This window comes from Sander vitreus, chromosome 20 (assembly GCF_031162955.1).
Source record: "Sander vitreus isolate 19-12246 chromosome 20, sanVit1, whole genome shotgun sequence".
Lineage (NCBI taxonomy): Eukaryota > Metazoa > Chordata > Actinopteri > Perciformes > Percidae > Sander > Sander vitreus.
Window position 1 is genome coordinate 10511786 of NC_135874.1, and position 23251 is coordinate 10535036.

Sequence of the window (23251 nt, forward strand, 5' to 3'; positions counted from 1 at the left end):
CTTTGACAGCTCTTTGGTCTTGGCCATAGTGGAGTTTGGAGTGTGACTGTTTTGAGGTTGTGGACAGGTGTCTTTTATACTGATAAGTTCAAACAGGTGCCATTAATATAGGTAACGAGTGGAGGACAGAGGAGCCTCTTAAAGAAGAAGTTATAGGTCTGTGAGAGCCAGAAATCTTGCTTGTTTGTAGGTGACCAAATACTTATTTTTCGACATTTTTCGACATACTATACTATGACTTTATGACTTTTTTTCGAAATGCTATACTATCACTTTTTATCACTTTTTTCGACATGCTATATTATGACTTTTTCGACACACTATACTATGACTTTTTCGACATACTACACTATGACTTTTTCAACATATGACTTTTTTATCACTTTTTTCGACACACTGTACTATGACTTTTTTATCACTTTTTTCGACATAGTATACTACTACTTTTTTGACATTCTATGCTATACTTTATTCAACATACTATACTTTGACTTTTTTGACATGCTATATTATGACTTTTTGGACATACTATACTATACTATAACGGCTATCTGGCTGTACACACTCACTGGAGGGCAGCTAGCAGCTAACAGCTACTACCGCAGTACTGTTTATTTTAGGGGGGAATACACTTCAAGACATGACATGAACTGTCCTCTGGAGGACATAGCCACACCACTGCTGCTCCCTGGATTTTTATTGGGATGATTATCACAGAAGCCTGTCTGAATACCCTCACCGGACGGCAGCTAGCAGCTAATGGCTAACGGCTATCAGCTAGCAGGGCAAGCTAGCTACCAGCAGGATCGAGACAGGGACCAGGGTAGGTGAATTTAAACAATGTCTGAGTTGAAAACGCATCTTGTTGACACTTAAGGGCCCTGTTCATGTGGCACAGACATATTAATTGCATTTTGTGTCTGTTAAGAGTATAGTATGTCATAAGAAAGTCTTAGTACTAAAGTATGTCATAAAGAGTAAAAAAATATAGCAAGTATGTCATGAAAAAGTAATAAAATACAGTATGTCAAATAAAGTGTCATATAAATGTCAGTCATATAATGTAAGAATAGTAGGTCATAAATAAGTCAAGACAAATACAAATAAAAAAGTCAAAGCATGTCATAGTACAGTATGCAATTAAAAGTCATGAAAGGTCATAAAGGCTAAAGCCCCCCCGTTGTTATTAAATTCAAAATCTGGAAACCCTTAAGATATGGTGCTCTTTTATTGAATATGTTAAGTCTGTTTAAATAACGCCACTACTATGGACACTTTATTATTTATTCATTTTATTTATTTTTTTGTATGTATGTATTTGTTGTATTTGGTTGGAGGTTAATGTTTGTATGTATACTCGGTTATTACAATTCTATTTTGATTTAATGGACAGTATGGACGCTATTCTAAGGGGCGGGGGACTGTGAATGTGATTTATGTTGTTAAAAACAATAAAAACAAACTTTGAATGAAAATCTGGAAACCGTCAGTGTCCTGTTGGTCTAGTAGCCAGCATTTTTGTTCCAAATGCAAAATGCCGACCCTCTATAACCCTCTCTGTGTAGAAGATCATTCTTCTATGTGAAAGGTACCTCGATGCTGCCCTGGACACAAATCCTGTTACTGGAAGGTTTTAGATTTTTATTGTGATCCATTTGAAAAAAGGTTTTACAAAAGGTAACATTCAATTTTTACACCAATTCTTTTAAAAAAAAAAAAAAAATCACTTAAAATAAGGTTTTGATACAAGAAATTCTGTTAACTAAGTAATGGCTTCTATAAACAATGTGAACTTAAGATAATATACATGTAAATGAATGCTACAAACATGAGGACAAACCGAGAAAGGGATTACATTAATTAAAATAAAACCAAAACAACAAACAATGGCATGATTGTTTTCCTTTTGACTTGAGTGACATCTGGCCAGAATTACTAACAGACCAGTTATTGCAAAACTAATCCCACATCATCCGGTGTCCAACTGGAATGTTCGATGACAAACACCCTGGGGGAGGGGGGGGTTCTGATTTGCATCTGTTTCTCTGTTTTCATCATGGCAAGATTCATGCATTTTCTGCTGCAGCCATATGCAGCTGACAATGACAATGAAGAGCCATGCAGCAATTCAGAGGCAGCCACTCAACACTTCTATGATCACCATCATGTGGCTTTGATTTAGAAGACACGCAGATCAGCGAAGAGACACAGAAAACTGAAATATAATGTGAATTTACAACAAAAATATGCAAAAGGAAAGAAAAATAAAGACGTGGACAAGCACCGCGGACGGTGTGCTCATGAGGACAGATGAGACATTCTGTTCAGACTAACCAGCTGCTGGAAGAAGTTGCCCTTTTTCAGAGCGGCTTGCATCTATTTCCCCCCAACTTCTGATCAGTTAACAGTGGCACTGTCGTCCTACTCTGACAACCAGCTGAACCTCCCGCTCTGCTTGAAGCAACACAGCATAACATCAGTGTTGCTGCCTGTTAGTGATTGACATTTTTGGAAATGTGCTTATTTACTTTCCTGCCAAGAGTTAGATATGAAGATTGTTACCACTCACCAAGTAGAGTGGTAACAATCTTCTTAACTAACTCTCTGCAAGAGAGCAAAAGAGCATGTTTCCCAAAATGTTGAACCATTCCTTTTAAAAACAAGTGTTCCTTCATGGCTGCAGCAGTGCAACAATTCAGCGTGAATGCAGCGCTGCTTCAAACAGTGTCAGAATTCTCCAGAGACAAAAATGCAATCATCCCAGAGAGGTTCACTACTTCGTTATTCTCTTTCAGAAACTCCTCCTCATCATCATCATTTCACAAACACATTTATCTCTGATGCAGTTACATCATCTGCAAAGCTTAAAAAATACATGCACCTCCAGCAATTTATACAAGAGTATGATACAAAATAAGGCATTTCATCGTGTTGAGTATTCATGTCCTGTCTTGAGTATTAATGTATGTATGTGTGTGTGTGTGTGTGTGTGTGTGTGTGTGTGTGTGTGTGTGTGTGTGTGTACATAGCAACCACATTTTAATGTTTTTTTGTTTTTGCCAGCCAATAAAAAGACTGCAAAAAAACAAACAAAGTCATGATAACTCTTACTTAAAATATATATATTTGTCATATATATTTACGTATATATTCATATGTAAAAAAACAAGTTAAGAGGGGAAAGAGAAAAGCCCAAGAGGTCCCTGGGAAAGGCTAGTTCTCAAAAACAAACACCTCGCCCCATTCACCCCCTCATTCCATAGGCTCACCGGACGCCACAGTGACCAGCTGCAAAGGGATCTCCTGATTGGCTAAGAGGTCGTGGTTGGCGGTCTGGAGGATGAGCGTGGTTCCGTCGGCGGTGATGACTGCGTCGGTGGTGGGCGGAGACGTGGAGGGTACCCCGCCTTTTTTATTCTGGTGAGTCTTTATGTGCTTGGCCAGGTGGTCACTCCGCATGAACCTCTTGGAGCACTCTATGCACACAAACTTCTTCTCTCCTGTAAGATCAGCGAAACAGAAACATCAGACAGAGTGCCGAAGGCAAATATAATAGTAACTGTTTTAGTAGTCTCGCATTGCAAGACCTATCTCCACAGCCCTGCGGAGGAGGGTCTGTCGAGTCCACACAGCATTCCGGAAAACGTGCTCTGGTTTATTGACATTTCTGTAAACCAATCACAATCGTCTTGGGTGGCGCTAAGTAGTAAACTCAGATTCAACAGATAGTCTAGCTAGCTGTCTGGATTTACCCTGCAGAGATGTGAGGGGCAGTTAACCATAGTCCTCATAAATCAAAATTTTGAATGCCAACGCAAAGAAAGTGGAAGGTGAGGGACATCCGGCCGAAAATGAGGGACATCCGGCGGATCTTCCGGCGACACCGGAGCAATCCCCTAAATGAATCGTCGTTGATATAGACCACTGTTTAACACACATCTCTTAACACTGACTGATAAATGGGCTAGCCAAATTAATTATTTTGGCCAAAATACAAAGTTCTTGCACACAAGTTGGCAGCGGAATCATATTGGGATCATTTGTGTTTATTTGTGTTATTCCTGCCAGGGTATAGCTGTAGGCACGAACAAAGTTTCTTTTCATCATCAACCATACCCAAAATAAACACTATTGTTGCTCAGAAATAACCACTATTGTTGATTTGTACGTGTTGTGGAAGTCCGTTCACCCAAATTACAAAAACATTTTCTCAAATACATCCAGTGGTATCTAACAATGCAGTAACTGCCTCTGAGATTTCTGCTTCTAAGTAGAGATGCACCGATTACAACTTTCTAGGCCGATTCCGATTTCCTTTGAGTTAGGCCAGCCGATACCGATTTTAGCCGATTCCGATTTCATTTTTTCTAACTACAAAGCACACACAAATATTTATTTTCTATCTTTTCTTTAATAGAAAATGTTACATTTTGCATAGAACACAGAACATTTTTTAAATAGATAATCGATCGCTATAAAATACAACTATATAAATGACTCCTGGTGGGGAAAATTCACACACATCTAAAGTGCAATGTTATGGAAGAACCATTTCCTTCTTTTCACATCCAATATCCAACTAAAACAACTAAACTTATGTATGTATGAAAACAGGTAATGGCAATAAAATAATATATAAATAAATAAAAATAAATATAGCCTTAATGCAGTATAAAGATATTTCTCAAAACACACACACAGGCCTGTTTGAATGTCAACAGTAACGTTACCTGAAAACAGCGTGTAGGCCTAGTTCCTTTTTTAGCAAGTTTGCTTTATGTGTCATTGTGCATAAATATGAACAATGCCGTTGCTGTCAACAGGCTTATCTGCTAACGTTAGCTACCGCCGGTTACCTCGGAACAATCCAGCAAATAGACGCTACCCTAGAGTGCCGTTACCTGAAACAGATGATTTAACGTCACCTCTCATTTTACAGTTTAACAACAAAACTAAACTCTTTAAATATTACTACGTTTTTAATGTTGGTTTTGAGCGGTATGCATCCCCACTAACCTGGAAAGTGTAACAGTAACGTTAATACAGAGTGTCGGAGGACTACTGTACTTCTGTATTAAAAAGATAGTTTAGAAAGACAGTAGCTCCCAAGACGGCCGCCTGTATACGAGAACGTCTTTATAATCTTTTTAATAAACTGTCTGTACACTTACAATGTTCACAATGCTTCAGTTAACATTTAGGGACCCTCATTATGCTACCGTTGAAGTGTGGTGATATTGTGAGCCTTTTTAGAGGTATAAATAGCGATTTGTTTTTACTTTCCCTGTGCCCCGAATACTAGCGTTGTAAGCTAATCAGCGGCCCGCGCTAGCTAGTTTCAAGCTACAAAGCGATCGAGTGGGTACACATCTGTTATTAACCCCTAGGTTTGATGTACACCGGAGTTGTCCTTTAACAGATCTGAAAACTAAAACCCCCAAAAAAAACATTTGTATTGCAGCCAGATGAAACACAAAACTTCAAAGACTTTATGATACATAGAAAATAATGACGTAAATAAAACACTTCATAAATTTACTTAATAAATGATCAACAAAATTCTGGTAACTTTTTGTCATTTAAGCTCTATTAGCACTCTGTTAACATTTAATGAATACTGCTTGTGCAGCTTGGATAATTTCAGGAACAATTACAGGCTAGCGACCATGTAGTCATCTCCTGTGAAGTCACACAACACCCAACATGTTTAAGTCTTATAAAAAAAAAAGAGATCCCTGCTAATTATTGCCTTCATAAAACAACCAGGCTTAGCTGTACATCATTCAAAATGTCTTAGCATTTAGCTTTGGAGCTGCTGCAAGTTTTCATTTTCTCACTTCCCAGATGACGCTCGACACCTCTAATCACTGAACATTGTGTAATCAAAAACAATGGCGGGGACAGGTGCAGACAAACATGAACATATTTTGGTATCGGTTATTTGTTAACTGTAAAGTCTAACAACAGCTATGTTCCTTTAAAGTTTGTATCATGGACAGAAAGCGGTACAAGTACAAGTTTGCATTTGTTGTCACTCTTCCAACATGAATGCAGTATACCTGTGTTTGGAGGTGATTTCAAAAGTGACCAGACTTATTTGAGCATCGCCTCACCTGTATGTGTCCTCCTGTGTCTCTGCAGCTCGTCGCTCCTGGTGAACCTCTTCCCGCAGAACATCCAGTTGCAGACGAAGGGTCTCTCTCCACTGTGCCAGCGCAAATGAGCTCGAAGATGAGACGTCTTCCCGTAAACCTTCCCGCAGCCGGCAATGTGGCAGATATGTTGCTTCTTCTTCCCCATGCCTGAACCTCTGTGAAATGCCAGAACAATGACAAATGAGTAAAAAAACACATATACTGTGGGTAAAAATGAATGCAAAGGCTGAAAATATGCAATTTAATGACACAGAAAGCTTAATAAAAAAGACATAAAAAGTGCAAGAATTGTTAAGTGATAAAACAATAATAGTCTTACATCACTGTGCTCACAAAGGATTAGCCAAAACATTTGCATTTTGTGTTAATATTTTTGTATGCAAATAAGTCCCAGGAAACCTGAATTGTTAATGGCACATAAACAAACGAGAATAACAGCGATAAAAGAGAAGAAATGTCAAGTGTTTTGTAGCCAGGCACTGCAATTAACAACATGTGGGGGTCACTGACAGGTGTCTCTAAAATGGATTTATGGTTGTATTCAAATTGGCCGATGCTGAACAAACCTGCATTATATAGTTGTAATCTAGTTCTTATTGCTGTTATTATGACGTTCAATAAAGTTTTTGAGCATTATTTTGTTTTTCGGAGTTATTTGTAATGAACAAAGGTGAGCCAAACACCTACACTTCCTAGTATATGTGTATTTGTAATGTGTAAATTTTTCGACAGGCCCACCTTCCTCCAGACTCTTTGCAGTTGGGGCAGGTGCACGCTACTCTGCGGAGCCTCTTGCCCTCCCCGCCCGCCATCTCCATTTCCTCATCTCCCATCGGAACACGCAGGTTGTTCAGATCGCTGGGGTTGAGCGTGGAGTTTCCGCTGAGCTGCCACTCCTCAGAGTCCGGCTCCTCCTTTATCTGGATACCTGAAACCAGGGAGGTGGGTAGGAAGATGCAGATTTAGGGTCTCTTTAAGTGATTCAACACGAGAAATTTAAGATTTGCTCATTAAAATGAAGAATTATGTGTGAGGGTGTACAGTAGGGCTGTCAACGAATATTCTAAATTTGAATGTATATTCAAATATTATAAAGACTAAAAAAAAAACAGCACTACCTGGGCTATGTGCCTCGCTACCGGAAGTAAACAAACAACGAGGACAGGGGAAAAAGACGGCACAAAGACGCCAACGTAAATCTTTAACAGCAGAAACGACAAAATTTCGTCGAAAAAATTCATAAACAGCAAGAGACTCGGTTGTTTATGACCAAATTACGAACGTCTCCATGACGGCGGTGTAATCCGCGGCCTGTCCTGTCTCCTGCACGCTCCAGAGAGAGAGAGGGAGAGAGGACTAACGTTACACATGTAGTTATGTCTCTCATTGTATTGGTTTGCCCTCTTATGGACATATTGAGCAAATGATTTTCGAATTATATCCGAACCTCTGTGCCTTTTTAAAAAAAAATATTCAACTGTAATTTTTGGCCAGTTTTGACAGCCCTAGCGTACAGCCTGTGCAGGTGTCCCATACCAATTGGACTGTTTTGGTCCTCTCCCTGTGTGTACTGAACTCCACCTTGTGCTACCGAGTTCACTGTGACTGTCTGGAGGTTGGGCAGGCTGACCTGGCCTGTCTGGCCCAGAGGGAGAGTATGGACTGGGGCTAAGGTCAGCTGCTGGGCCTGCCCCTGCCCTTGGGGCAACTGGAGCCCCTGGAGTGACTGGACACCCTGGACCTACAGAGAGAGGTGGGATACATGTTAGTAATCTGACATCCTTCACAGCACGAAAACACAACATGCTACATAAATAATGCCCATGGGAAACTTTAATGCTTTAAAACGTTAAGTAACTCCTTGTAGGTACCTGGAAGGTCTGCCACTGGATCTGCCCAGTAGCGGTGACAGTTTGGGCCTGGATGAGGAAGGTCCCTGGGTTGACCAGTTGCACACTCTGTAGAGTCTGACCTGCTGCATTTAGGTCCTGACCCTGGCTGTCCCCAGACAGCTGCAGGATGGGCTGCGAGATAGTGGTGGCATTAGAGGATGAGACCTGCTGATTAAATAATAATAAATTAAACATAAAAGGTTGAGAAAGCAGCATTCACGTCATGTTTCTATAAAGGAGGTCCTGGTTCGTACAGTACAGTGGATAGTTAGCATTTCCCACAGGCTAAGAATTTTTTTTTGTGGTTGTTGACCCTTACCTCGATTTTCCACTGGGCACGTCTGTGCTGCGTTCCGGTTTTGTTCCGTGCACCGCCAGGCGCCTACCACACCGGGAACATATCAGAAGTGGAGCGTTTTGCCAGCCCGACTCGCAGATTATATTGCCTCTACTTTGTTCTTTACAGAACAGTCACATGTTAATTAAGCTAGTATCTGCCTTGCACTCCAGGCACTCCTACAGTTAAACTCCATGCCTTCTCTTTTCTGGTGTTGTCTTTATAAAAAAAGATCTGTGACGTCTATTATGTTTTTCCACCTCCAAGATGAATCTCTCGTCGTCTGTGGTGTTGTAGAGGAGACATATACTATATTGGGGGGTGTCTTTTGGTAAAGTGACTGGATACACTTACTGATTCACTTCCTGGCCGGCTGTCTGAACGACTGCATAAAAATAGACCCGGCGTTGTGGGGCTGGAATATCAAGCATTGACTTGAATGGCTGTAACTGCTTGCGACGCGCCCAGTGGAAAATAAGGGTTAGGAGCTCCAAACACTTGAGAATTGATTGCACAACAGCATCTGATCATAGAAGTACATTCTGCAACAATTGTTGTTGTGAAAAAAGAAGAAAAAAAACATCTCTAATTTGAGGCAAATCTAAGTGGATCGGCCAAATAAATTCTGGGAAATTTGGGATGCATATCAGACACGCTGAACGCTTCAACAAGCAGTAGGTGTAATTCCCATGGGTTAAATACACAGTAAGCTCCATTGTGGCCTTAAAGCAGTGGCACCAACCTTTTTGGCTTGTGACCCCTTAAATCAAATCAGTGTCTACGTAATACCCCTGGCTGGAGTCGTTTGAAATTTCTAGATACTAGTGCCGATGCAATCCCTGACTTTCGATACCGATAACAGAACAGAAACCTTACTTTGAGGAATACAATCGTGTTTTTTCAACAACAACAAACTTTTTTCAGTGAACTAAAGAAGCCAACGTTCTTAAATGTTAAGTGTGATTTAAACTAGTGACTAAATATGAAATAAGTATTTTCCTTCTTATCACTTAAATTCTTGTGATCCATCAGATCTAGTGATCATCCCAACCACTGCCTTAAAGCATCCAGGCCTGACACACATACACACGACATGGTGTTAAAGACACACACTCTGACCTGGATTTGCTGCAGGTGGTTTTGGGAGTTGAAGTTCTCTGAGGAGGGGTCGGACACGCCTGCAGACACGGCGGTTGCTTGGGTCAGAACCCCGGTGCCGTCGATGGTCTCCGGAAGATGGGAGGGGTTGGAGGAGGAAGTGGTGGTTGGCACGTAGAGTTCTTGGTTGGCGCTGCTCACTGTCACCAGCGGCTGCTTGACGCCAGTGTCCTGACCCTGATTGTCCAGCGTCTGGCCGCCCATGATCAGCTGACCTTCGGGTGTTACCCCTGTTGCAATGGGGACCGTCTGTGCTCCAGTCAGCCCTAGAGACTCCAGATCCACACTATTTATAGGGACGAATGTTATGTTGCCGGGCAGCCCTACTGTATTAGTGTACGCTGACCCCCCAGCCAGCGGGAGGCCTTGGATTGACTGTACGTGCCCCGCCTGCGTCAGGAGGTCTGTGGTCGCTGTTGTGGCACAGCTGATTCCAATGCTGCCCTGGCCGCCATCTTGGAGGAGATGGATCTGCCCCGTGCCGTCATCCAATCCCTGGGTGAAACCTGTAAGTGTCCCATCTGCATTTTGGATTTGGGGGATGACCTGGAAGAAGAAACAACAGGTTTGAGCAACTTATTGCCTGAACAGATCCCCTGCTGTATCTTAAATGTCTATCTGTTTCTGTTTACCTGATACTGAATGCCTGACACTCCATTGGCTGCAGCCTCATTCCCAGATGCTGTAACATAAATGGGCTGGCTGGGGAGACTCCCAATAGGAAGCATGTACTGCCCGTTGGACGTAACAATCCCCGAGTTTGGAATGTGAACGATTCCCTGGTCTTCCTTCCCAGTTGAGACAGGAGTTAACACCTCCCATCGGTCGGAACCAGTCAGCTGAATGGCGGACATGTCTGTTGTCTGGGAGTAAAATTAACACTCACATTAACAAGGACACATCACACTTCAACAAGATTTGTCTCAGCGTTAGATTAGATCAAAGAAAAAGGGAACCAGCCTGGCTATTGTGTGGAAATCAGATATGGATTCAGAGATCGTGCTGCTAGATCAAAGAGTAAATCATAGGAAGTGGGGGATCATGTAGGATTTGTGCTGATGCAAACGATGCAACAGCCACAACCTAGAAGCAACCACCAACACACAGAGTGAAGATAACAGGCTCAGAAATGGTCGAGAGCAGGGTGTGGGGGATGGGTGGCTATTACAGCACAACTGAACGCTACTGTTTTGATTATGGACGCTATTCCTGCAATATTATCACACTCCAGCATCCTCCCAGCCCAAGGTACACCGGCTATCTTCCAGCGAGCCGACCCAAGTGACTGACTTCAGTGTCCTACCCACTATGGGCGGGTTTTACAGGGGTAAAGTGGGTGGCCGTTATTGAGGGGAACACAGGAAGTGTACGGCTTTCACCCCATGCCATCAAAATTTTAAAACGTGTGAACTTCATGCTCTCAAAAACACAACCAGCAATCGAAAGCGAGCGAGAAAAACGAGCTAGAAAATGTCGGATACCTGTGTTTCCGCTGCGCCGCCGGGTTGCAGAAACTCGCTTTGACTGCTGTCCACGTCCGCGGACGCCATTTCTCCTTGTTTCAGAGGCTGCTCTGCTGTGGCGCTAGCAGGGAGAGAGGGGGAAACTCAGCAAAACTCTGTAATCTTCAACTCCTGCCTGCCAGAAAAGCCCGCAAAGCATCCCCACTCTCCAGTCCAAAAGGAGCTGGCTGCGAAATTCAACTTTGCAGCGCAAATTCTTTGGCGATGCCGACCCAGATTTAATGTTTACTTTGTCAACTCCGTGGCTAGCCAGCTAGCTCAGTTAGCTAACCATATCTAGCTAGTTAGCAGTAGAGCAAAAGATAAAAAGACGTAGCTTGGTTCGCTGTAGGTTGCACAAACTCACCGATTAGTTGCACGCTTCGATGCGCTAAATGTTTAGGTACCAGTCATATCGTAAATGGTAGTAACCGGGAGGATTAGCTGGTAAACTAAACTCCAAACATGATTATTTTATCAAAGGCGGGCTAGTGTTGATCGGTGAATTCGGGTCGATTTTTTTCTATTTTGATTGACGGTGCGGGAAACACAAAAAGGTGGGACTAACAAGCTTGAAAGTCGAATTTGCGTCACATTACAGGACGTCCCGCCCTTCTTCTCTAAGGGGATTGGCTAAGCGAGAGTTTTGGCGGATGTCATTGGCTAAACGGAATGTCATTAATTTTTTATAGGACGTGTGTTTCCTGTTTGCTGTTGAAGGAGACAAGAGATGGAATGTAGTTGATTCCCAACAAAGATACTGGTTAAAAAGCAGCAGTTGTGTCGAAACTACACACTTTATTTCAAAATGTTGATGTAAAATCAAGTTATATATTTTAAATATTGTCGATTGTTTTAATGCAGTGCATTTTCTTTTCTTCATAACACTGCAATGCAATAAAAGTGCCTCGAGTCAGTTTTTAAAGTTATGTTCACTGTAAATCATCGGATGGCCTCCATTACTACAACAAAGCAGTTTTCAAAAGTTATTACAGCCTTATAGTGACTTGTAACTGGTTACAATAGTTAATTTCGTGAATAAATTATCACATAATTAACAAAGAACATATGTTAACCTTTACACATTAACATTTACGGTCTTTAACGTCCACTCTGTTGTTGTGGATATTGTGACTATTATCACACATTTTTAATAACCGAGTAAGTTTGCTCGGATAAAAATGTAACATTAACATTTCAAAACGTTTTATAGATAAAGCAGGGGAAAACGCCAAAATACTGGTTTGGTCCACAATAAAAGCTCTTTTGCCATCTGAAAAGTTTTTTTAAGTAGGTTTTTAGGTAATAAATAACATCCACATGCCCTACCTGTATGGAGCAGGAGTGTGTCACTGCATTAATGACTTTTACAGTCTTTCATCATAATCAAACTAGATTCATATTAAAACTAGCTATACATTGAATTAAATAATACAATAGCTTGTTTTAAGATATCAATTTATTAACTGATTGTAATTTAACATTGCAAAAACCTATGATTATTTCAGTGGCATAGTCCATTCATTCCCTTTTGTGAATTTAGTCACTAACATCAGGAAAATTAGAAATACACAAAGCAATGACAGGTTTGTCTCCTTTTATTGACACATGCATATTGATGAAGATGACATTTATTATATCCTGGCTCCCTAAGGTTCATGGGATTTTCTATCTTCCACAGAATCTTTAATGATGGGATCGTTGGGGGCTCTTGAAATTAAAGATTCACACTATGGATTCAGTGAGGTGAAACAAGAGGCATCATGAGGCTGCACAATCCAGGTGATCCACAGCGCTCTTGTAGCTGATTTACAATAAAGCATTGTCTCGTAACACAGGGTGGAGTTCATAAAGTAAATGTTGTCCTTTTTTTTTTTTAAACCAGCCCAAACCAAAGTCAATAAAAGCAGTGTTTATAACATTCTCTATTCAGGTGTCTTATTCCTGCACTTTCAGGGATGTCTGCTTTGCTCTTTCTAAAATAACAATATTCTTCCCCCTCAGAATACAGCACAGTACTGGCCTAAAGTACAACACTGCTTGATGGCTTTCATTTTCTCTTAATACTAAACACAGCACCAGTCAAACGTTTATAGACAGTATATTTCAGCACAATTGGCAAAGGTATTAAGACTTTATTGTCAATAGCATAAAACAAAGTTTAATTCAGGTAAAAGGTATAAAGGAACTGAGAAAATAGTTTGTCTTTTTAATTCTAGGGGGAAACACCTAAAACTCATTAAAGATGGCCTTTACCTAATTAATGCTGATTAGGCACCTGTGGCAAACAACAAACGTTGTATATTACTATCACTCATGGTGGAACTGTTTAAATTTATTTTATGACATAAGAGTTGATTTACAGATTGAGCACACAGGTGTCTGTAATAAAGCACTAATTAAAAGTTATATTTTATTTATTTTAAGTCGTTATGATGTGAAAGCTCGCCAATTAATCAGCAGTCCACATTCGGGTAATTGTCAACTAATGACAGAAAGGCGAGCTGTTATTACTCAGAGGAATGAAAGATCGTCTTAAAGATAAATTTCAACAAAAAGCCTCCGAGCATCGTGGCTTAATGATCAAAAAATATCTAGAAGAGAGGACAAGCTCTGATCATCTGATGCATATTAAAAACACATGGACCGTGCCAGCATCAATTAGAAAACAATGTGCAGTTTGTGTTCTGTTACCGTTTATACGTCTATTTCTAGTAAAATGAAAAATTATATATTTCTCAGTTCAATTATACCCGTTCTTCGACCATGAAAGCTGGAATTTAGTGTTTTCAAAAATGTATGACTGGTACAGTTAGTGCCATTTGAAAATTTGCTCCAAATATTACAGATAGGAATGTGTGTTATTCTCGTACAGAAACGTTAATCATTTCAATAGACCTGGGAGGTCGGTTGAGTAAAAACCTCTGGCCAACCAAGCCATGTGCTGGTCCTCTGAATTCAAAGAGAAGTATGAAAACCAGCAGACAGTGTAGCTCTTTGAGGCCCAACTAAACAATATTCTGAGTTCTCCCTCTGCTGATCGTATGGTCTTATGGTTTCTTTTTAGGTGCATTGGGTGTGTTGAATTTGAAAAAGATAATGTCGCCGTCCTCCACCACGTAGTTCCTGCCCTGTTGCCTGTATTTTCCAGCAGCCTGTGAAAGAAGACACATTTAAAAATTGTATTCCAAGGACATTTCTAAGACAGTGAACGCCGTTATTGGCAGAAATTCAACAGTGCGCCAGTTCAAGCTTAATAGGCTCTATAAAACACACACCTTGGCTGCATTTTCACTGCCCTCCTCTTTGAAGTCATTGTACTTCATGACCTCGGCCATGATGAAGCCTTTCTCAAAGTCAGTGTGGATCTTTCCTGCAGCTTGAGGAGCCTTGGTACCGTTCTGTTGGAGCAAAATACAACAGAACCGTACAGAAAATATATTAACACACTGCAACCTTGAAGAATTTGATCACAGTTTAGGATACAGACTCTAGCATAAGTCCCTATAAATACACACACACACACACACATACACACATATATATATATATATATATAAAAAATTCTAAAGAAAAACATGCTGCTAAAATGGCCAAATACATATTTTTAAAGCAACAATGTTCAATGGAGCCTTGTATGGTGGTCCCTAAAGACCAAATGTATACAAGAGTGAAAATCTAAACATGAAAAAATGTGCTGCAAATACACTTAGAAATTCAGGAATTCTGTAAAAAAAAAACATGCAACCGTAAGTAAATACTAACAAACCTTTGAATTGCTGCCCACATTTCAGATTTTTTTAGCAATGCAAATAATGAACAGTGAAAGATGAAATCCTAAATGGCAATTCAGTCTGATTGTCAGGCTAAGAAAATCCAAATCTGCAAAAATGTGGTTATGATAAAAAAATAATGCAAATTTGGAGCGCATTTCTCAGATGTAGTAATCACTCAGTGTCACACTTCAGGCCATTAATGTGTAGTAACTTACTCAAATCATTGCAAAGAAGAAGAGAGAAAACATGATACAATGACAGAATTATTTGCCTAACCACTAATCATAAAATAACAAACTTTAAAGAAAGGTTATTCATATCACAGCACTTACCCTGATGGTCCACGCCCGCACCTCATCTGGTCCGGCTGTGAAGAAGTATTCCAGCTGTAGTGCTGCGTAGCCGGTCTTGATTATTTTGGTCATAACACTAGAAACACACAGAGAAGCCATGATGGAGCAGTTCAAGCAAAAGTGCATCTTTAAAAAAGGTGCAGAGTTCACTACTCTGTTATTGTAGATTTAAACTGAATTACACAATGGTGCGAGACTTATTTAATTTATTCAATGTCAGTTGACTCAAGGCCTTTTGCACTGCAGATACTTTGACTTGTCAAAGACTAATCAACAAACATCATCGTTAGTTGCAGCCCTTAGTGGTAGGTAAACCATTACTCAACCCGATACCACAATATTCTTGCTACACTGTGAGTTCACGTCTCACCTCTGTGTCTTCATTTCCTCGCAGTACTTTTTCTTCTCCTCCTCCTCCATGTCCTGCAGTTTAGACTCAAGAGCTCCACTCACGGGAATGACCAGAGCACCGGGGTCATGAGCATCTACCCACTCCTTGATTTTCGCCAACCTGAGAAAATCAGGAAGCAGGGTGAGTTATGTTGAATCGTCAACAATACCCGCATACTTAAACAATGTATGGCACATGCACTCATGCACACTGGGTATGTGAAAGCAAACTTACCACTTGTTCTTTTTTCTGATGTAATCCTTCTCTGAGAGATTGACCAGGTAGATCATGGGCTTGGATGTCAGAAACAGGTATTTGTTTAACACCTCAATCTGTGGAGAGAATTTAAAAACATCATAAAACAGTTTGGTTTTCAAAAACTCAGTTCATCAAGTCGACTACAGTAAAAGCTTTTTTTTATTTGCGCACTAGAAAAAAAAAAGGGGGACAATGGCAGAAATTTGTCAAAAAGAAATAAAACATGATAAAAATCACAAAGTTTAAGTTGGAAAAGTTGGTATATCAAACAAGCGAGGACGCAATGAAGCTGCCAGACAAAGACTTTTTGATATGAAAAAAAACCCCACTATTTACCCACTACACTTTAGGAATATTACACCAAACACTTAGACACACAAGCCTAACACACAAACGTATTAATGCACACACATACATACATAGTACATACATAATTACCTCTTTGTCGTTCCAGTCATGGTAAAATCTGACGTGTTTCTTCTCCTCCTCTATCCAATGTTTCACCTTTAACATGATATCCTGAAGCAAGAAGCAGCAGGTTACATGATGTCTGTAGACTGATTACAGATTATCATCTCCTATATCCCCCAATAGTGATACATAACGATACAAATGTGAAACAGGACAACAGATTAATAGCACAAACACACTTTACTTACATATTCAGGTTTTAGTTTTTTGTCACCTCCTCTGACGGCAGTTTTCTCCAGTTTGTCAAGGATTGGAGCAATCATTTCCTCGTCCTTTAGTCGCAGCTCCTCGTGGATGATCTCAATGTCCCTCACTGGGTCAACGTTACCCTCCACGTGGATAATATCCTCATCATCAAACGCACCTAAAAGACACAAGTGTTTGCAGATCAAGTCAGAAATCCAAGGGCCTTTCATTACATCAAAACAAATTCAACCATGTCAATCCTAAACCCTGAGCAGTTCAGTCATTATTTATGACCATGTGTGTCTTTCCTAAAGCTATAGACTTGAGAACTGATATTACGGGGATGTAAAATCATGCACACTTCAAAAGGCAATGAATGAGACACAAAAAACGTGTTGATCCGTTAAGAGTTTTAGATTAGGCTGTGCACCCAAGTAAAACCTAAATTATAAACCTAATGTCTAAATAAAAGCTGCCAGATAAGACCATTGCTTAAATAAAATTGTCTAAATTGTATTTAAAATCAGGAACTATCAGATCTGACAATGAGTAAGTCAAATTACGAGTGTGACCAGATTTTCAATGCCAGCTTTCAATATTTAATAGTTTGATACCATAAAGGTATTAAGGTTGGAATGCAGTTACAAACTGTACAGCAAAGACTCCTTCCTGCTGCACAAACGTAGGAATTTTGAGGTCAACCAATGCACTTAAAACAGAATGTACCAATCCCTAATTGAAAGTATACTCACTTTTAACATTGTGTCCTGGTTCGATCACCTAAGTGTCAAAAGCAAGACAAAGGCTTTCCAGAGTAGTTCAACTGGGCAGTACAAGTACAGGCTGCAAACAAACCCCACTGTCTATCACCATGGAATTTCTAGATGACCACAGCCATCCTTTAAATCACCCCTTTCAGCTCTGCCCTCAGGGCAAAGGTACAGAGTTCCCTGTGCAAAGAAAAATATCTATAGAAAATTGTATGTCCCTGTTGCCATAAAATATCTTAACATGTAAGGACAGCCACTTTCTGAAGCCAGTTTGCTACCTCAGCTTATAGCACTTTATAACTATTTATTAAACCTTCATTCAGTCCTCACCTGGTGCTCCTTTAATGTAGCTTCTATTGCGTTTTTATGTCAATGTCTTTTAATGTGTCATGTCTGGATATGAAGTGATTTAATATACCTTTTTATATTAGTAATAGTTTTTGCACATGCAAAAAAGACAAATGATTGCTCGTTTGCATGCAAAAAAAGGAACCAAACAAAGTATTTTCTATTCTAGATACCCCACTATAAAAGAGAGTATATTCACAGGTACTGGCCATATCATCTTACCTGGGCCACAGGCATAACATGAGTGAACTCTGTAAATGAGCCTTGTTCCCCTTTAAGAAGTGGCGTAATGGATCTTAACTTGCCCTCCCAACAGCTGTCCACTCTACTCAGTTGTTACTACACAGCAGCTGCATGCAGTAGCAATGACAACTTACGAGTCATGTGGAAGATGCCGTCACAGGCACTGATGTGGGAGAGAAAGGCGTTGCCAAGTCCCTGTCCTGAGTGAGCTCCCTTCACCAGACCAGCAATGTCCACGATGTTTAGAAAAGCTGGAACCTTACTAAAGAGACAAAACAGCCAGACATGAAGGGATTGTTGAGGAGACAAAAATCCACGGATGCTTAAGAAATTACAACCAGCTGTCATGAGGACATAACACACACCTGGCTGGTTTGTGGTATTGGCAGAGGAAATCAAATCGCTCATCAGGAACAGGTACCCTGCTCTCATTTGGGTCAATTGTGCAGAAAGGGAAGTTCTCTGCAGAAGCTTGGCTTTTGGTCAGCACATTAAAAAAGGTGGATTTCCTGTGGATGACAGAGTCATGAAAGTGTCAATAGATAACCCTAAATGATGAATTCAACATGTGTTCATTCACTCACATTAACATGCCATAACATCCACATTACTTATGACATGTACATACCCAACATTAGGTAATCCCACAATTCCAATTTTCAGAGAGGTTCCAAATCGTCCAATTAATGTAGGCTGTTTGGGAGCTTCTGTCTTTTTGGGAGGCATCTGCGAGAGTTATAACAAGTTGGTTACACCATGACCCCACGTCAAAATATTTCACCAAAGCCAGACTTATTTGTACCAACACCTCAGTCCTGCTACACGTTAGGTCTGGGCATTTATAACTAAGTAGCTTCATGCTGTTGAACTAGCTCCACTGAAAACGTGTTCATGCAGCTCCAGTCATATGCTCATTCAAACAGAGCATGCTAACGTTAGCTAGTGGCTAACTGAAACCACTCCTAGCTACCGGTTAGCCAAAATATCTGACTCAACAGATACTACTGCCTGCATTTTGTAGTCATTACAAACATCTCGAACGCTAATTAGCGGATAAAACTCATCTTTTGGTACCTTTATGGGTTTTTTTTAGCTTATGGTCTACGTGGTGTTCACTCCTCTGATATCTGCTCCGATGGAAAGGCAAGTTGGAGAGCAAACCGGAAGTGTTTTGACGTGAGTGGTCTGTTATTGGTCGGAGAAAGAGTTGGAACGCTACGTCAGAAGTGTACTAACCATAACTGACAGACTGCACAAAGTTACGTTTTATCTCATCTATTATTATATTATGTAATGTCAATTCTACTCTTCTTAGGCTATACAATTTTTTAATATAGGGTTTTTGGGTATAACCCGATGGCTGTTTTGTCAGGGTAACCCTCGCTAGAGGTCGCCATTTTACAGGATGAGTTCAAGAACATGAATAATAATAATTACAGTAGGCTATATTATGACTGACAAGCCAGACCCACATCAAGATGGCTAATGGCAGATTACATTTGCTGCCGCTAGGGTGCGTCGAGATTTCTAGGCTAGTAGACTATATCTAACATTGGGAAGCCTCTATATGTTTGTGTGCGTGTGTGTGCGTGCGTGCATGCGTGCGTGTGTGGTCAAGCCTCTGTCTCATGAACCGTATATCCAATCTACTTCACACTTAATTTGTTACCTGGGTACCCAATGAACTTGGGGTTTGGATTTTGGAGCATTTGGAGCAGTTTTGACAGCACTGGATATTAAAAACGTTTAATAAAACTAAACGGCCGAACAATAAAGGTTGAGGAAAAAATTGACGTCAAAAAAAACTGCGGTCACAGCCGTTCTTTTAATACATGGTCACAGCAAGCACGCGGCTCTGTACATCAGCGAGGGGCTTTGACTGTGGTAGACTAGCCTACACTTTTTGCTGCTTCAAATGTAACTATGATTGGTGGATATACCAAGCAAACTTTTCTTCGCTTTCCTGGAGCACGCGTATAGTTGACAGGAAAATCGCAACTGTTGAAAAAGGTTGAGAAAAGAATTATTTAACCATACCGCTGGTATGGTTAAACCTTTCATGTCTACCCTTCACAATAAAACCCCAACTTAAATTCACTTAGCGCATTTCGCTAAGAGGAAACTCAATAAAAAGCCATTTTGCCGACACTAAATATCAAACGAAAGCCAGACACTAAGATGCTGTTGAGCTGTTAATTCACAACTTCTAAACAGAAGAGGCAGAACGTTCTCGGAGCAGCGCTGTGCAGAAAGGTCGGGCAATGCGAGACTATCTCGGACCTGTCTGGGCGAAGACAGCAGTTTTCATCAGACTCACCCTGTGTCCTGTTCATTAGGCCTAGTGTACTGCTAATTACTGTCGGCAAAATACCCCCGCAATTAAATCCATACTTCAACATTAACAGTCAAGCCACTAGCCTGTTTGTAAATGAACACCTCTGCTGAAGTGTTAAATTCGTTAACGATAATGACGAGACGAGACACCGGCGTCATTAAACGCTGACTTTTATTTATTTATTTCACCTTTATTTTTAGAGGCAAGTCATTAAAAACAGGTTCCTATTTACAATAAAATACAATTTGAAATGCTACACAGACAACAGTAAACACTTAGGCTATAACGAGATAAGTGCACAGGTACAAGCGAGTAAGAGAGGGAGAAACCTTTCAAATATTTAGCTGGAAAAAGTTATTATGTACACAGCAAAATCACCAGTGTTAAATGAACTCAGGGTGTTACATTTAACACTAGGAAAGCATCTATATGCATCCACTCTTTTCGGTGTTAAATTAACACTTTTATTGCAAAATCACGGCATTACAACAAGATCAGCACAAATACAACAAAAAAACGTATGCCATTGCCATGAGAAATACAGCTCAGCAATTAAACATCAAACGACATTATGAGACCATGGAAGAGTACAATGATACAGTTTTCATGCTTTTAACATTGGAAGAGGGTTTGATATTATCTAAAAAATGGTCAAGCTCATTTTTAAATGCAGCAAAGATAGGTTTAGAGTTTTTTTAAACCTGCATTTATGAATATGGACTTTGGAAAGAAGGATAAGATTTATAATAAAATGATTAACCTCCTCCTTTCTGAAATCATAGAAACCAAGAAAATCAACAATGATATTTTCTTTAATGAGACCACATCTTCACAGTATATGAGCACAATTCCAAAATACATGCAGAGCAGTTTCAGGCATGTTAGAGCAAAAGGAGCAATCAGTATCAATGTCATGTTTAAGCCTCTCAAGATATAATTTAGCAGGGTGAAATCTATGAAAAAGGAAATAACACATTTTTAACTCTTTTTAACTTTTTATCTGTACCCTTTCTTTTTCTGTTCTACCTTTTCTGAAGTCTTAAACAGAAAATTATATTCAGTAATGAGAGCATTAAATCTAAACTTGAAAACAAAAAGATCTACAGATGACCCATATTCATGTCATCCAATCAGTGGAGAGTTGCTATACAGTACATGAATAAACTGAGATATGAGATGTTTTTATAATGCCATAAATGATGTCACATTTGTTTAAATTACTGTACTCTCCTGCTTCCAACTGGTTACAGCTGCTGTCCTGCTTCTTGTTAAATCTTTTTTCCGTCTCTGTGTCTCCCACTGACTCATACTTTTATCATGAGTCCACTTTCATTGATAAATTCTGAACACATTAGCATTGTTGTTGTAACAAAAACAATGTAACATTTCCTGAACATTGGCCAAATAGTAATTGAGAGATGTGAATGCAAAAATGTAATGTAACAGTGGCAATAATACACAACATCTAAAGTTTGCTTACATACTGGTCATACCAGTCAAAGTAGGCTAAGCTACAGTGCGTTGATTACCTTTGAATTAAAATTTTCATTTTTAAAAGGAAGAACGAGGTTTTTCAAAAACTACATAGTCCACCTACTGGCATTTTCATCCCAAAATTAGTGATACAAAAAATTACATTACATGTTTATAAAAAACTGAAATTAACTTTTTGTGGTAAGGCCCAAAAAGATGCTAGAATGAATAGCTGTGGATGCGGGGATCGAGGAGCCCATAGAAAATGCCTTTCTACAGGGCCCAGGATTTTGTGCTACGCCCCTGACCCTTACGGTAAAACCACATGACTTTGGTTTTGGAGGTATTGAGAGTGAGTTGGGAAAATGACTGCTGTAGTTGGAAGAAGCTATCTTGCAGAGTAGCTTGGACAGTATCAGGGGAAGGACCAGTGGAATAAAGAATTGTATCATCAGCATATAAGTGAATGAGTTGCCAGTTGGTTGAATTGAGAAAAGTGTAGGGCCAAGTATGGAGCCTTGGGGGACATCCCTGGTGACCGTGAGACAATGGGAGAAAAGCTTTTCAAATCTTACACATTGCACCCAGTGAGAGAGATAATTGGAAAACCAAACCAGTGAGTGATCAGTGACACCAATGCTGCTAAGTCTGTGAATGAGTGTATTGTGGTTCACGTATAATTTGTTATACCTGCCCAGGGACTATAGATGGAAATGAGCAATTGCTGCTATAACCTGGCCCAAGACATATTCTGTTGTTTAACAAGTTTAATGTTTATTTGTGAATTGTCCCAGTTTCAAATAAATCAATTTCCAATTTTTTTTCCCCACGGACTCAAAAGCTTTGGCAAGGTCAATGAATATAGCAGCACAGTGTTGTTTGGTATCTAATGCGGATGTAATGTCATTGAGTACCTTTGTGGTAGCTGTAACACAACCATACCCAGATCGAAAGCCAGACTGTGCCCCGGAAATGATACCGTTCACATTAAGGTGTTTGGTTAGTTGTTTGTTGACAAGTTTTTCCAGAATCTTAGACACACAAGGCAAGATGGAAATATGCCTGTAATTGTTTAGGTCAGCCTGATCACCGCCCTTAAACAGAGGAAGCACAACTGCTTCTTTCCAAGCAGGTGGAATTTCGGCTGTATGGAGGGAGAACGGCTCTTTAAAGTAGCCGGCTTTGGCCTGCCTCACTGCTTATGTGGCCTTGTTCCTTATCTGGCGAAATACAAGGTTGTCATTGGCAGAATGGGACTTTGCTTGCTTAGCGCCAGGCTGTAGCTGAAGCAGAACAGCTAGATCACAATTAATCCACGACTTTTTTATGCGTATCTTTTTGTTTGGGGCATGTTTGTCGATCACAGCAGTAAGAAGATCTCTAAACAACAACCATGCATCATTCACTGTGGCGATATCAACGTGCAACATTGTGACGAAAAAGACAACACTAAAATTAATTCGCATTGCCTTCCACCTTTTCTTTCCGCCCCCTGTCTCTCTCTCTGCGCGCACACACTCACAGTCCGGTGCGGGCCGACTGCGTCTCTGTACTCGATCCGGTTCTGGTGGTTGATTAACGCAGCTTTTTGCTGATTAGCTCT

The 23251-nt window shown here is 40.2% G+C and overlaps 2 protein-coding genes across 5 annotated transcripts; both read right to left on the reverse strand.

The window, feature by feature from the left end:
- Positions 1-1627: 1627 nt before the first annotated feature.
- On the reverse strand, positions 1628-11589 carry LOC144535677 (transcription factor Sp3-like). 4 transcript variants are annotated; one of them, XM_078278243.1, is made up of 9 exons: positions 11412-11589; positions 11024-11126; positions 10175-10405; positions 9504-10088; positions 8027-8212; positions 7692-7896; positions 6894-7083; positions 6114-6310; positions 1628-3500 (listed from the first exon to the last, which is right to left on the reverse strand). In XM_078278243.1, exons 2-9 carry the CDS (start codon positions 11090-11092, stop codon positions 3253-3255), a joined length of 1911 nt encoding a protein of 636 aa, XP_078134369.1. In that variant the 5' UTR covers positions 11093-11126; positions 11412-11589; the 3' UTR covers positions 1628-3252. The 4 variants fall into 4 exon arrangements, with proteins under 4 accessions (XP_078134369.1, XP_078134366.1, XP_078134370.1 ...); XM_078278240.1 differs by having other exon boundaries at positions 8027-8215; XM_078278244.1 differs by lacking the exon at positions 11024-11126 and having other exon boundaries at positions 8027-8215.
- A 1886-nt stretch (positions 11590-13475) lies between these two features.
- LOC144535678 (obg-like ATPase 1) lies at positions 13476-19020 on the reverse strand. Its single transcript, XM_078278245.1, has 11 exons — positions 18915-19020; positions 18469-18566; positions 18206-18349; positions 17975-18102; positions 16482-16657; positions 16261-16341; positions 15799-15896; positions 15544-15684; positions 15153-15249; positions 14323-14445; positions 13476-14199 (listed from the first exon to the last, which is right to left on the reverse strand). The coding sequence occupies exons 2-11, from the start codon at positions 18564-18566 to the stop codon at positions 14095-14097; spliced, it is 1191 nt and encodes a 396-aa protein (XP_078134371.1). The 5' UTR covers positions 18915-19020; the 3' UTR covers positions 13476-14094.
- Between the last annotated feature and the right edge of the window lie 4231 nt (positions 19021-23251).

What these genes read in the sequence shown, in the direction of transcription:
- LOC144535677 (XM_078278240.1), bottom strand. Translation starts at nt 11,092, where the DNA reads ATGGCGTCCGCGGACGTGGACAGCAGTCAAAGCGAGTTTCTGCAACCC. An exon ending in GCGGCGCAGCGGAAACACAG is followed by an intron (nt 10,406 to 11,023) that starts GTATCCGACATT and finishes TTTTACTCCCAG; the next exon opens with ACAACAGACATGTCCGCCAT. An exon ending in TGCAAAGAGTCTGGAGGAAG is followed by an intron (nt 6,311 to 6,893) that starts GTGGGCCTGTCG and finishes GGCATTTCACAG; the next exon opens with AGGTTCAGGCATGGGGAAGA.
- LOC144535678 (XM_078278245.1), bottom strand. Translation starts at nt 18,566, where the DNA reads ATGCCTCCCAAAAAGACAGAAGCTCCCAAACAGCCTACATTAATTGGA. An exon ending in CGGCATCTTCCACATGACTC is followed by an intron (nt 16,658 to 17,974) that starts GTAAGTTGTCAT and finishes TGTGTCTTTTAG; the next exon opens with GTGCGTTTGATGATGAGGAT. An exon ending in ATCAGAAAAAAGAACAAGTG is followed by an intron (nt 15,685 to 15,798) that starts GTAAGTTTGCTT and finishes TGATTTTCTCAG; the next exon opens with GTTGGCGAAAATCAAGGAGT.